The sequence below is a fragment of the Molothrus aeneus genome, chromosome 10 (assembly GCF_037042795.1).
Source record: "Molothrus aeneus isolate 106 chromosome 10, BPBGC_Maene_1.0, whole genome shotgun sequence".
Taxonomy (NCBI): domain Eukaryota; kingdom Metazoa; phylum Chordata; class Aves; order Passeriformes; family Icteridae; genus Molothrus; species Molothrus aeneus.
Genome location: NC_089655.1, coordinates 24326793 through 24340361, shown reverse-complemented (window position 1 = coordinate 24340361; position 13569 = coordinate 24326793). Strand labels below are relative to the sequence as shown.

The 13569-nt window shown below is 45.4% G+C and overlaps 1 protein-coding gene across 2 annotated transcripts in view; it reads left to right on the top strand.

The window, feature by feature from the left end:
• Positions 1–13569, top strand: part of RSRC1 (arginine and serine rich coiled-coil 1) — a 99797-nt gene that overhangs the window by 14493 nt on the left and 71735 nt on the right. For both annotated transcript variants that reach the window (XM_066556545.1, XM_066556546.1), the window contains one exon: positions 11894–12052. In XM_066556545.1, coding sequence (XP_066412642.1) covers positions 11894–12052 — 159 coding nt within the window. The remainder of the gene's footprint in view (positions 1–11893; positions 12053–13569) is intronic.

Sequence of the window (13569 nt, the reverse complement as noted above, 5' to 3'; positions counted from 1 at the left end):
TCAGAGCATCACTCCTGGTGAGTGGAGCTGGAGGTTGGGCAGCAAAGCCATGGGGTCTGTGCTGCCCCAGCTCTGGGCTTGAAGGATTGTTGGGGTGGTTCCAGCTCACCCAGGGCGTGGTGGCACCCCCGTGACCCTCAGGTGATGGGGACGGGAAGGGCTGGGTGGGATGCAGCTCTTTGCCCTCTGCAGCATCCAGGAGTGTCCAGAACAGAAATGCCCGAGATTTGGAGCTTGGTCAGCAGCAAGGGGGGAAAAAGCTGGAGAAACATGAAAAATACATCAGTAAAAAAACCCCAAAATACACAGCAGTAACAGCTGGGGACACCCAGTGAGTCCCAGAGGGGTGTCAGACACGTTTCCCTTGGTTAGTACATTGGTAACACAATAAAAGTTACACACTTCAGTTCTAAAATCCCATTCCATTCCTGTTCCCTCCTCTCCAACACCCCAGGATGCTGTTAATGGTGTTAATGAACACCTTGGTGGTGTGAATCTTCCCAGAGCTGTGGGGACAGAATTGTGGAAGGTTTTGAGTGACACAACAAGTACTGGTTTGTTTTTGGAATTTATTTTTGGAATTTATTTTTGGAATTTATTTTTGGAATTTATTTTTGGAATTCTTCAGCTGCCTGGTTTGAGTAATACTCTCAGTGATGGAAATAATTCATTTTTCATTTTAATTCTTGCCTTGAGGTCTGGAAATGCAGGTGAGCGTGGTCCATAAGAGCTGCTGCAGAGTCAGGAACCTGTCACTCTTTGCTGGGTGAGCTGTGGCTTTGTGAGTTTCTTTTGTGTTTTAAACAAAAAGCAGAGCTTGGAAGAAAGTTCCATGAGACCCTTTTTTTAACAAAACCTAGCTATGAAGAAATCACATCATAATTCACCTTTATTCCCCACTTAAATTAGCACTGACACCAACCAGTTTGTGCTCAGCATCATCAGCTGATCAGAACAGTCAGAACACATTTTGAAATACAATTATTAAGTACTTCTTGCTTTATGGGTTTTTTTTTAAACAATCTAGATTTTGTTGTTTCTTTCTTTCTGGTGTGATTTATTTGACAATATTTTATGTAACTATTACACATTCCATGAGGAAGACACTAATTTTTAGACTAGTAAATGAAATATTGAGAGTTTTCTTCCCTGGAGTTTTTAATTAGCCATAAGAATCGGGCTTTGGGAGGGACAGGACAGGGTTAGAGTTGGTAACTCCCAGAAAAGGAGATTTTGGGGCTGACAAAGGTGGCAGCTCCGTGCTCTTCAGCAGTCTGCAGGAGTGGAGCTGTTCAGGTTTCATCCAGGGGAATATTGGAAACAGCCCCTGCCTTCCTCTGCCTGCTCTGTGTTTGTTACATGCAAAATATTCAAAGGGAGATGCATCCAACTTGCATGGAAATCAGGGAATTACCCCTGTGTTTATGGAGTGTGCACTGGAAAATAGACACAAAATACCCAAACTCTTTATGCTGTTATGTTGTCCCTCCCCAGGATTTTGAGTGCATGGTGTGAAGTATTTTTGTTTTTCTAAAACCTTCTCATGACTTAATTTTTTGGAGTCCAGTTATAGCAATTTTCATTAAAAATGTTAAGTTTCTTTTGTTTTTATTTTGGGAAAAGGAGGGATTCTAAAAACCTTTCTGTGTTCTTCATAAACATGTGGTGGTAAAAAGTACAGGTGGAATACCTTAAATTTTTTTACATCTCATAAAATTTAAACCTCAACCTGTCTGGTTATCACTGAATTAAAGAAAAAAATTGCCTTTTTTAAAAGCTGTGAGCACAGAGAATGGGTTCATTTATTTTACTCAGGAAAAGGCAGAGACACAGCTTTTCATCCAGCTGTTATTATTTGTGTTGCTTGTGGTTATTATGAATCCAGTCAGTCTCAATATTCTGTCTTCCAAATTAGGTATTTATTTCTAGGAAATGCCTTAATCCTGTCTTTGGGCAGATTTTTTCTTTGCCTTTTAAATGGTGTTGCAGTGTTGAAGAATGAAGAATATTCAGATTTTTTTCCCCTGTTGTTTCAATTTTGGCTCTGTGCTGGTGGCACTTTGAGATCTCAGTTGCCAGTGCTGGTGCTGCATGACCTAAATTGGGATTTTTTGGGGGTTTTTTTGCAGCTTCTGAGAGCAGGTGGTGTCCTGGTGTGTAAGCTGATTTCAAATATCTGTTTAGGTCATTCCCTTCAGCTGTCTAATATCAATTTGGGGATGTAAGGACACACAAATATTACAGAGTCCTTAAGCTCAGCCCATCACTGAGGCCTCAGTCTTGGAGGTTTTATGATCCCAAAACCTGAACTATTGGGCTTGTCCCAGTCAGACAGAGGAGCAGTGTTTACCTGTAATTAATCTGAGGCACAGGGGAAGTGGAAAATCTCAACCTGAAAATCTCTCCTGTCTGTCCCTTAACATTTTACCATAATATCAGAGGTGTTGTCAAATTTACAACAAATAATTGCCTGGCTGGTGATTCCATCTGGAGAATGAATTGGAGCCTTTTCCATGCTCTGGGATCCATCCAGGGCAGATGCAGAGGCACCAATGCCTGCACAGGCAGGGAGGGATAATCTGGGCTGTTTGTCCACAGTCCTGCAGGAAAGCTGCACCTTTGTTTTGTCAAATGGATTCCAGCTGCTTGGAGAAGGGAGTAACTCCACGTGCTTGTAAGAATTAATTACAGGGGCTGATGGATCTGCTTGCTAATAGAATGTGGGGCTCGTTTGTTCCTGTGGAATTCAAGTTTTTCCCTTTTTTTTTTGGAGAAAATATAAAATGTCTTTCCTCCAAGATTGCAGCATTTAAGTTTTCATTCAGCTCATTTTTTCCTGGTTGCTTTTCCTCAGCCTAAGCAGGGGCAGTTCTGGGATTTGCTTGGGAGAGGAAGGAATTTCCTTGCTGGTGTCTTTGTGTGGCAAATAAGGAACTGTTGTGTTTTGCCTCACCTCGTGCTTTAAACTTTTTGTATGTCCAGAAGACAGGTTGGGTGTTCTCAACTCAAAGGAGCTTTTTTTGTGTTTTGTTTCCAGATGATTGGAGTAATGTTTACTTCCCTTATCAACATTAACTTTGGTTTCATATGGAGGCTTTTATCTAATGTACCTGCAGCTGGGTATTGCACCCTTTTGGTTTTTTTAAGGTGTATGTGGGGTTTTTGCCCTTGAATTCCAAGACTGCTTTGAATGAGAAAGGACAAGGAATGGGAGAGACTTTTGGCTGTTTGTTTAATAGGACAATGTGCCACTTTCTGTATTAACTTTGGTTTCTTTATTTTTTTTATTCCCTAAAGATTATTAGAATTAGATTCCAGATTTTTCTGCTCAGTCATGACATGGCTACAGGAATATAGGCTTAGAAAAAAGTCCTGCTTTGGGACACACTCTGAGAAGAGGTGAGGGAAATTGATGTCAGGGAAAACCAGGTGGGTTGTTATCTGATAATCTTAATTTGAAGTTGAATTTTAGGAAGGAGTCTTTAAGCAGATTGACAAGAGAAATAAATGGTGTATCTCCCTTCCATCCATGGGTTGCAGGCAGGGAGGTGTCCCTGGATGCCAGGGATGGGTGTGCAGGGAGGTGTCCCTGGATCCCAGGGATGGGTGTGCAGGGAGGTGTCCCTGGATCCCAGGGATGGGTGTGCAGGGAGGTGTCCCTGGATCCCAGGGATGGGTGTGCAGGAAGGTGTCCCTGGATGCCAGGGATGGGTGTGCAGGGAGCTGTCCCTGAATCCCAGGGATGGGTGTGCAGGGAGGTGTCCCTGGATCCCCCAGGGATGGGTGTGCAGGGAGGTGTCCCTGGATCCCCCAGGGATGGGTGTGCAGGGAGGTGTCCCTGGATCCCAGGGGTGGATGTGCAGGGAGGTGTCCCTGGATGCCAGGGATGGGTGTGCAGGGAGGTGTCCCTGGATCCCCCAGGGATGGATGTGCAGGGAGCTGTCCCTGAATCCCAGGGATGGGTGTGCAGGGAGGTGTCCCTGGATGCCAGGGATGGATGTGCAGGGATGTGCAGGGAGGTGTCCCTGGATCCCCCAGGGATGGGTGTGCAGGGAGGTGTCCCTGGATCCCCCAGGGATGGATGTGCAGGGAGGTGTCCCTGGATGCCAGGGATGGATGTGCAGGGAGGTGTCCCTGGATGCCAGGGATGGGTGTGCAGGGAGGTGTCCCTGGATCCCCCAGGGATGGGTGTGCAGGGAGGTGTCCCTGGATCCCAGGGATGGGTGTGCAGGGAGGTGTCCCTGGATCCCAGGGGATGCACAGGGAGGTGTCCCTGGATCCCCCAGGGATGGGTGTGCAGGGAGGTGTCCCTGGATCCCCCAGGGATGGGTGTGCAGGGAGGTGTCCCTGGATGCCAGGGATGGATGTGCAGGGAGGTGTCCCTGGATGCCAGGGATGGGTGTGCAGGGAGGTGTCCCTGGATCCCCCAGGGATGGGTGTGCAGGGAGGTGTCCCTGGATCCCAGGGATGGGTGTGCAGGGAGGTGTCCCTGGATCCCAGGGGATGCGCAGGGAGGTGTCCCTGGATCCCCCAGGGATGGATGTGCAGGGAGGTGCAGGGAGGTGTCCCTGAATCCCAGGGATGGATGTGCAGGGAGGTGACCCTGGATGCCAGGGATGGATGTGCAGGGAGGTGCAGGGAGGTGTCCCTGGATCCCCCAGGGATGGGTGTGCAGGGAGGTGTCCCTGGATCCCCCAGGGATGGATGTGCAGGGAGGTGTCCCTGGATCCCCCAGGGATGGGTGTGCAGGGAGGTGTCCCTGGATCCCAGGGATGGATGTGCAGGGATGTGTCCCTGGATCCCAGGGATGGGTGTGCAGGGAGGTGTCCCTGGATCCCCCAGGGATGGATGTGCAGGGAGGTGTCCCTGGATCCCCCAGGGATGGATGTGCAGGGAGGTGTCCCTGAATCCCAGGGGATGCGCAGGGAGGTGTCCCTGGATGCCAGGGATGGGTGTTCTGGGCACAGCACTGTGGCCCCAAGGCTCATTTAGGGAGCTCCATGTGTTTGGGGTTGTTCTCCTCCTCCCAGCTGATCTCCTGTGGGTTTTCCAGCACCTCTCTGATGTCCAGGACATGCTGGATGTCCTTCCCAAGGACTCCTTAGGATAACCAAGGCTTTGTGGCAGAGGAGGCACCTTCATCCCCCTTGGCATCCAGAGCAGGAGGTTCTCCAGGAGTCTGGAGAACTCGAGGTGTGCCAAACCAGCTGCTGTAGAATTCCAGCAGTGCCCCATCCCTGGGTTCTTCTGTCCATCTGCATCCCTGTCCTCTCCACGCTGCCTTGCCATGTTTTTCAAAATGACACTTGTGGGAATTTTACCTCTACCATGTTGGATCATGTCGTTACCATGATTTAGAAGTGCAGAGTTGCTGGGCTGAGTTGGTGCTGGTGTTTGGTGAATGCATTTCCCCAGCTCTGCATTTGGCATAATTTGCCACACAAAAATACCAGCAAGGAAATTCCTTCCTCTCCCAGCCAAACCCCAGAACTGTCACTGCTTAGGCTGAGGAAAAGGCAAGCAGGAAGAAATGGGCTGAATGAAAGTTTAAATGATGCAATCCTGGAGGAAAAACATTTTACATCATCTCCAAAAAAGCTCATGGTTGTCCCAGTTCTTGTTTTTATTTCATCCTGCTATTCTCTGGCACTGTGGGATGATACCTTTTAAAATCTTAAATATTCCCTTATTCTGAAATATGTTTTGTCACTTTCCAACTCTCCAGACTGCTGGTTTGGAACAACTTTTCCCTCTTAGCATCAGTCTCATTTCAGGTTGAAACTCTGACTCTGCTGCTGCCTGCTTTTGTTATCACTCACCTTATACTGATCAGTCAATTTTTAAAAATTACTATTATCATACATATTATCTATATTTAACCTCCTCAAAGCCATGCACTTTAAAATTGCAAGCTAATAATGACCTGCAATGTTTATAGAGGCAGCTACATTTGTATTATATATACATCTTTAATAATTTCTGCAGTCTGAAGGACTGCAATTGATACCTGAAATTATTTTACCTTTCCAGCAACTTGTACCATGATTTTTTTTTTTCCTGGTGGTGAAGTTGAGTTAAACAAGGGACTTTCTCTTAATATGCTTTGAAGGAGAACATGGCATTTTGCTGCAATGACTTGTGTGTTTGCACTCTGGCTTTATTAGCAGTCTGAGCAGCCAGCCTTGATGCAGCGCAGTTGTTCCATTGTTCAGCCCTTGGATTTATGGCTGAAGTATTAAAGAGACGTGAATTTGTTGGCTTTTGTTTGTGGCCATTGAGCTAAAACTCATCTAATAAGGCTTGTGTCAGGTGAGAGATGCTGAGAAGAATTCCAGGGGAGAAGTTGACATCTCAGCACCCTTCTTTGGAGTGGGGGGTGCTGTTTGCCAAGAAAACAGATTATTTTTGCAAAAACTGATCTTTCCTGGAAGAGCTCAAAGAGAGGAAAACAAACCTTGTCTTGGTTTTGGGCTCCAATTCCTCCTTCCATTTAAAAAAGTCTCTCTTTTGCAGTTGTAACCTTTTGAAGAGATTAGATTGGACCTCTAAGATAGAGTTCATTGCTTTAGTGCAATATAATTGGGGAAATACTAAACGCCACTGACCTCATTTCCTTTAGAACAATGAGAATTAATAGTTGCACGTTTTATTAGGCTGATATTCCAGATGTAGTGTACATTTAATTAAGTGTAGTTTCCTTTTGGTTATGGTATGTGGCTCTGCTTTTTGTCGCAAATTCTTTCTAGTTTTACAGTTTTCCACATGTTTTCTTTCACCATTTATGATTTTTTCAAAGCGGGGCTATAAGGATTTAAATCACTTTAGCATGCAGCAAAACAGTTCCCATTCAAACAATAAACGCCATTTTAAAAAGCCTTTAGATCTTCTGTCACTTCATAAATATAAATGTATAAAAACATTATGCAGTTGTAGTGCCCACCTGCTAATTAAATGCAGATTTCCTCAAACTTGTTTTAAAATCCGCTTATTTGTTTCAACTCTGTCTCTGCTCAGAATACATATGGCCCTTGTGAAACTAATTATGCTTATGGAGCAGCTGTTAAATTTAGTGCAACTAATTTTATCCAATATTTTACATTTTAATTGATTACCTGTGAAGAAATTAGCAAATTAACACTTATTGTGCAGTAACTGAATGGGCTTTTATGGGGACTTTCAATTTTTACAAGCGGCCCGAGTGCTGATGGAATAAAGCCATTTCTTAGGGCTGGAGATAGGGAACTTATTGGTGAGCCTTGATTATCTGGTGTGAGAATTTAGGGATCCCGAGTGATGCCAAGCATCTGTGTGTTCTGCAACTTAGACATGAAAAGCAGATTGGAAAGTAATGGCTTTTCACAGAATTTTGGGAACATATGGGCTTATCTGGATCTAAGAACCCTTTGAAGATCTTTGAACTTGACTAAATGACTTAACCTTTGGCATGGTGGGTGGGTGTTCTGGGTGTTGTTGGGGGGGAAGGGGATCCATGCTGCAAATCTCCTCTACAGCTTCATTTTTTGGTGGGTTTTTTTTTCCCCCCCCTTTGGTAGTTCCGTAATTTGAACATTTGGGGTCTTGCTTTAATAGGACTAATTGTGATTCTTGTTATTTTTCAACAGCAGATAAAATAGAGAATCTGTCTGCTCTGCCAGATCTGTGGCCTTTTGTTGTGGTTTGGTGTTGAGCTGGGGACACAGATGACTTTTGGGAGCTCCATTTCAGGAAGTCTTATCTTGGTTTCCTGTCCTGTAGATCTTGCAAGATACTTTAATAGGAATTAAGGAACAGTAGAGAGAGACTCTTCCCAAGGCCATGGAGTGATGGAACATGTGGGAATGGCCTGAAGCAGGTAGAGGGGAGGTTTAGATGGGATATGGGGAAGGAATTCATCCCTGTGAGGGGATGGGACACAGGGAGGCTGTGCCATGGCAGGGCCACCCTCCACTGTCCCAGGGAGCTCCAATCCCTGCCTTGGACACTGCCAGGGAAGGGGAAATTTGGTGCAATAACTCTTTCAATTTTTAAAAGCTGTTTCCTGTGTATAAATGTCACCAGTTCTGCACAGACATGGGAATGAGCAGGAATCCAGGAATTGAGCATCCAGCCTGCCTGGGCTGAACTTGTTATTTGCACCTGCAAAAGGTAGAGCTGAACTCCAGTTCAGATTTGAGCTGAGAAACTGGAATTCTTTAGCAATAAATATTTTAGATTCCTGTTATTCCTGGGGAGAGGACTGTGCCATTAAATGAGGAGAGGCCCTGCATCAATTAAAGGTGATTTGTGTTGCTACAGGGCTTTGTTTTGTTGTTTGGGGTTGATTTTCTGTTTTGGACTTACCTGCAGTTCTGAGAAGCCACGGTTACCTGGGAATACTGGATTTAGGGCAGTGCTCTGTAAATCTGTGCTGCCTCATCATGATATTTGTAAAAACAGTGTCTCTGTGCCAAACAAAAATTAGATTTAATATCAAGAATGTTCTTTCAAGTCAAAACCTTCTCTGCCTGAGGAGTAAGGATGGATGGACGCTTTTACATTCATGATGACGCACTAAAAATCCATTTTGAGCCAGCAAATGCTCTCCAGTTAAGAATCCAGCACTGCAGTGGTAATTTGATCTATTTATTAGTGTTAATAGAGTGGCCAGGATGGGAGAGCTGCTGTTGGAAGGTACCAGCTGCTGAAACAGGAACCCAGCCCTGACCCCTGGAGCTGCTCCTGGCAGGAACAGGGACCTGAACTCCCATGTGCTGGACAAATTCCAGAAATGTAATTTATAGCCTCATCTGGATGGAGGGTTTTCTTTTGCTTAGTCTATTGTTGAGTTTTATTAAGCAGTTGTTGTTTCATAAAAGGAGGGGTTTTGTCTGTGTGATTTGGCTTTTAAAGGCTTTGGGAGTTTTGCACTCCGAGAGGTGCTAAAGAAACTTTTTAGACTGTTTTAAAAATTTCCCTATTTCCATCAGTACTTGATGGAACTTTTCCACGAAGTGCCATCAGAACTTTCATGGGAATCATGGAATTGTAGAATCACGGGATGGTTTGGGTTGGGAAGGACCTTAAAGCCCATCTCATTCCATGCCTGCCCTGGGAGGGACACATTCCAAAGGCCAGGGTGCTCAGGTGAGAGGAACCAAGGAAAACTTGACCTGATTTTTCCCAAATATCCCTTGTCCACTCAGGTAGCATTGATCCATGCCAAATTATTAAATAAAACCTGGAAAATCTTCTACAAGAAATTCAGGAATAATGAAATAATTTTGGACACACAAAGAACCAGCCCTAATACTTCTGGATCTTTTTTTCCATTTTGTTAATGGATGAATCCATTGTGTGTTTTAAGTTATTTTGCATCTGTTTTCAGAGCAGGAGCAACATTTTCTTTTTCACTTCTTTTGCTAAATTGTCAGTTGAAAGGTATTAAATTGTGACATGTGCTACATTATTAGATGTATTTATTAAATACATTAATAAGTGAAATTAAATAATAATTAAATAATTGAAATTAAATAATAAAATATAACAAGGCTGAGTTGCGGTGCTGGTGAGAAATGGCTGAGTTGTTCTGATGATGAAATTTTGTAACTGTCAAGTAGGGCAGTAAGATCTCTGAGATTCTCACTCTAGACTTTTAAAGCATTTAAAGTGTTTGTGCTCAGGGCTGAGGAGCCAAAAGCTTCCAAAACCTGGAACTGAAACCCTTGGTAGCAAACTGAGCCTGCTGATGTCAGATGTCTGACTTCACTCACTGTGAGTTTTGGAGAAGAATGTTACCTAGATGTCTCTGTGGAGGAAGGCAGAGGAATTGGTGGTATTTTGTTAGGCTAATTTTGTATTTTACACTTTGGGGATCCTTTTTGTCTGCCTAGAAGCAGCCTCTTCTTTAGTGAAGGAGAACCTTCCTTCACTATTTGGGTGCTTCCCACAAGAGTTTTGGTGACTCCTCTTCTGCTTGTTTAGATAATCCAATAGATCCTGTTAAAAGATTTAACCTGTTTTAATCAGAATCTCTTGTTTTGGGGTCATTTTTTCCTGTCAGTCTACCTGATGCCTTCAGTTTTAGCTTTATATTTTCCAGATTCTGCACTGAATTCTAACTCTGAGCTCCACACACAGTGCCAGCAGCTCTGCTCACAGCCCAGGCACACAGAACAATCCCTGTCCAGCCCCAGAGCCAAGGACAGCGCTGCAGCTTCAGCACAAACACTGCAAACAGCAGGGAATGGAGGGGAGAAACTGGGAGGGTGGGACTGCACAACCTGGAGCTGGAATTGGACAATGAACCCAGCATGGAAAGGGACCAAAACTTATAAAAGTGTGAGAGCTTGTGACTCGGGGTCCATCTTGGGTCTGTTTTGGGTGTAGCCTTGGTCAGGCTCTTGTGCTGCCCAAGGTGTATCCTTTGAAGGCATTTTAATAAATTCCTGTTTGATTCCTTTAACTCTGCCCAGCCTCTGTTCCAGGCAGCCTCTTTAGGTATCAGTCACCATCCCTGGTTGTGTTTAAAAGCAGACTGGATGTGGCACTCAGTGCCAGGTTTAGTTGGGGTCTTAGGGCTACGTTGGACTCAATGGTCTTGGAGTGTTGGATTCCTGGACACTGAGAATTTTGGACTTTCTGTGCTGCCAGGCACTGACCCCCAAGAGAACACTGCATTGACCTGAGGCCACGGAGAAGCTTCCAAAATGGAATGATAGAACTGGGATTGTGGGTGTGGAGTTTGAATAGAAATGTGTGATACCACAGGGTGGGAAAGTCTGAGTATGGGGTTTTAGAATATAGTAATAGATATAAAGCAAGATGGAGGTTTTAGGGTGGAGACTGGTCCTCCTTCTTCTTTAGAGGTTTGGGTGGTGTTTTGTAATTGGACAGAAAAGTCAGCATTGCAGACTTTGAGTGATCATTTATTGGGTTAAAAGTAAATAATTTAGGTGTCATTTCTTAATTGGATAGTTTAGCCTTGAAATACCTTGTATAGTAAGATAGTTAGCCCTTTTTGTAGCATGTTAGTAAGAGAGCCCCCAGCAGGTCCGTGTGTTCCTTCAAAGTAACTCTGCAATCTGCAGGCCAGGGCTGTCCAGTTCTAGCAGGAGTACAGCATGGCCTTGTTCTGCCAAGAACCCTTCCCCACCTGGTGTCTGTGTGTCCCTGCAGGTCACGGTCATGGCAGCGCTCCTACAGCCACAGCATGGAGAGGTGCAGCCACAGGAGAACCCCAGCAGGTCCCTGTGTTCCTTCAAAGTAACTCTGCAATCTGCAGGCCAGGGCTGTCCAATTCCTATAAGAGCAGGGCATGTCCTTGTTCTGCCAAGATCCTTCTCCACCTGGTGTCTGTGTGTCCCTGCAGGTCACGGCAGTACTCCTACAGATACAGCAGCGAGAGGTGCAGCCACAGGAGAACCCCATCAGGTCCCTGTGTTCCTTCAAAGTAACTCTGCAATCTGCAGGCCAGGGCTGTCCAATTCCTATAAGAGCAGGGCATGTCCTTGTTCTGCCAAGATCCTTCTCCACCTGGTGTCTGTGTGTCCCTGCAGGTCACGGCAGTACTCCTACAGCCACAGCAGCGAGGGATCCGGCCCCAGGGCCGGGTCCCTGTGTTCCTTCAAATTCACTCTGTCACCTGCAGGCCAGGGCTGTCCAGTTCTAGTAGGAGCACAGCATGGCCTTGTTTTGCCAAGAACCCTTCCCCACCTGGTGTCTGTGTGGTTGTGCAGGTCACAGCAGCGCTCCTACAGCTGCAGCATGGAGAGGTGCAGCCCCAGGGCCGGGTCCCTGTGTTCCTTCAAAGTAACTCTGTCACCTGCAGGCCAGGGCTGTCCAGTTCTAGCAGGAGTACAGCATGGCCTTGTTCTGCCAAGATCCTTCTCCAGCTGGTGTCTGTGTGTCCCTGCAGGTCACGGCAGCGCTCCTACAGCCGCAGCAGCGAGAGGTCCGGCCACAGGAGAACCCCCAGCGGGTCCCGGGAGCGCCGCAAGGGCAGGGACAAGGACAAGGACAAAGCCAAGGACAAGGGCAAAGGGAAGGAGAAGGAGATCCACAGTACCAAGGCTGGGTGAGTGAAACGGCAAATGATGGAGCTGGGGCAAAACCAGGCAGCAACGCTGTGTCCTTTTACTCTTGTGATAATCTTCCTTTACTTTAAATTGTACTTTATATCAACTAAGTTTATGTAAACTCAGAATATTTGAAAGGTGGGGAATTGTTCAGACTATTTGGAGGGTGGGGTTTGTAGGGTTTTACAGTTCTGCAATGTGGTAGCATTTCACACTAAGTGTGGTTTAATTTTCCACCCTTTCCCTCCCCGCTTGGTTTCAGGTGGGTTAAAAAGCTTTCTGCAATTTGTTAATATAAACATTCTTCCCATATGTAATAGTCATGATTTAGGGGGAAAAATGAGGAATATTGGATAGCATGAGGGCTTCTTCCTAGGAGAAGATGGGTTTCACTGTTCACACACCCCTACACCTCCTCCCAGTGGCAGGAGTTCCTCCTGGGCTTTGGCTGAGGCTCAGAAATGCAGTTCCAGCACAAGCCTTGCTCTGGTGAACAATGGGAACCCTTGAGAACCTGCTTTCAGTCCAGTTTCTGCTTGGAATGACTTGGGTTGTTGATGACAGATTGCAGGAAAGGCAATGTAATTTTTTGCATTTTATGTAATTTATGTAATTCCCTCTGCTTTAAGCATCATGCTCTTGTGCAGCCTTTCCTGGGCTGCTTGTCTTTTCCCTCTTTGTCTGATCCCTTCCAAAAAAAACCAAAACACTGAGGTGTCACTTCATGACCTTCCCTTGGGTTTATTCCCACTGAAAATGCTCCTGGGGAATTTCTGGAGCAGCATCTTCCACCCACATTTGGGCTTCTGTTGGCTTCTGGAATTCTCCCTTTGTTCCCTGCAGCAGCAGGAAAATTCCTGGTTAAGTTGGATCTGGTTTGGAATCTCCAAGCAGATTAATTTCTACACCCAGAGTCTGGAAAGTCTCATTATTCTACAGAGCCCTTCCAGAACCTCCAGCATCAAGTGGAAACAATTCTGTGGCCTCAGTATTTGAGCAGATCCTTCCTCAAAGGCACCTCAAGGACCAGGCCTGGTTCCCAGTTTAAATTCATGGCTGTTTGCAATGTATTTATTCAAAATAGCTGCTTTGGAGCTGTAATGAAGATCAGCCTGAAGCCAGATTGTGGGAAGAAGGGACATAAATTCTCAGGTGCTGCTTGACTTTATAGTTTAACTTTGCATAAAAGGAGGTATTTCAGCTTGGCAGCACTGCAGCTTATCTGAGCGATGTTGTATATTTGGGGCTTTACTGCTCCTCTAAAGCACAGAATCAAAATGCTTTTTTTTCACTAATTAAGCAGCAAATTTGTTTGTGGCTCCTGTGAACCCTAATGATGATTTTCTGTCCTTGGCTTGGCTGTGTTTGTACATGTGAGGGGGAAAGGTCTGTGCTTGGGGTTTTTTGGGGGCAGCCTTAGATTCTTTCGAGGGAGATCTTGTCACAGTAAACATCTCAAGAGAAATTTCAAAAGTAAAAAACTAAAATTATTTTTAAAAATAGTATTCTGGGTGTT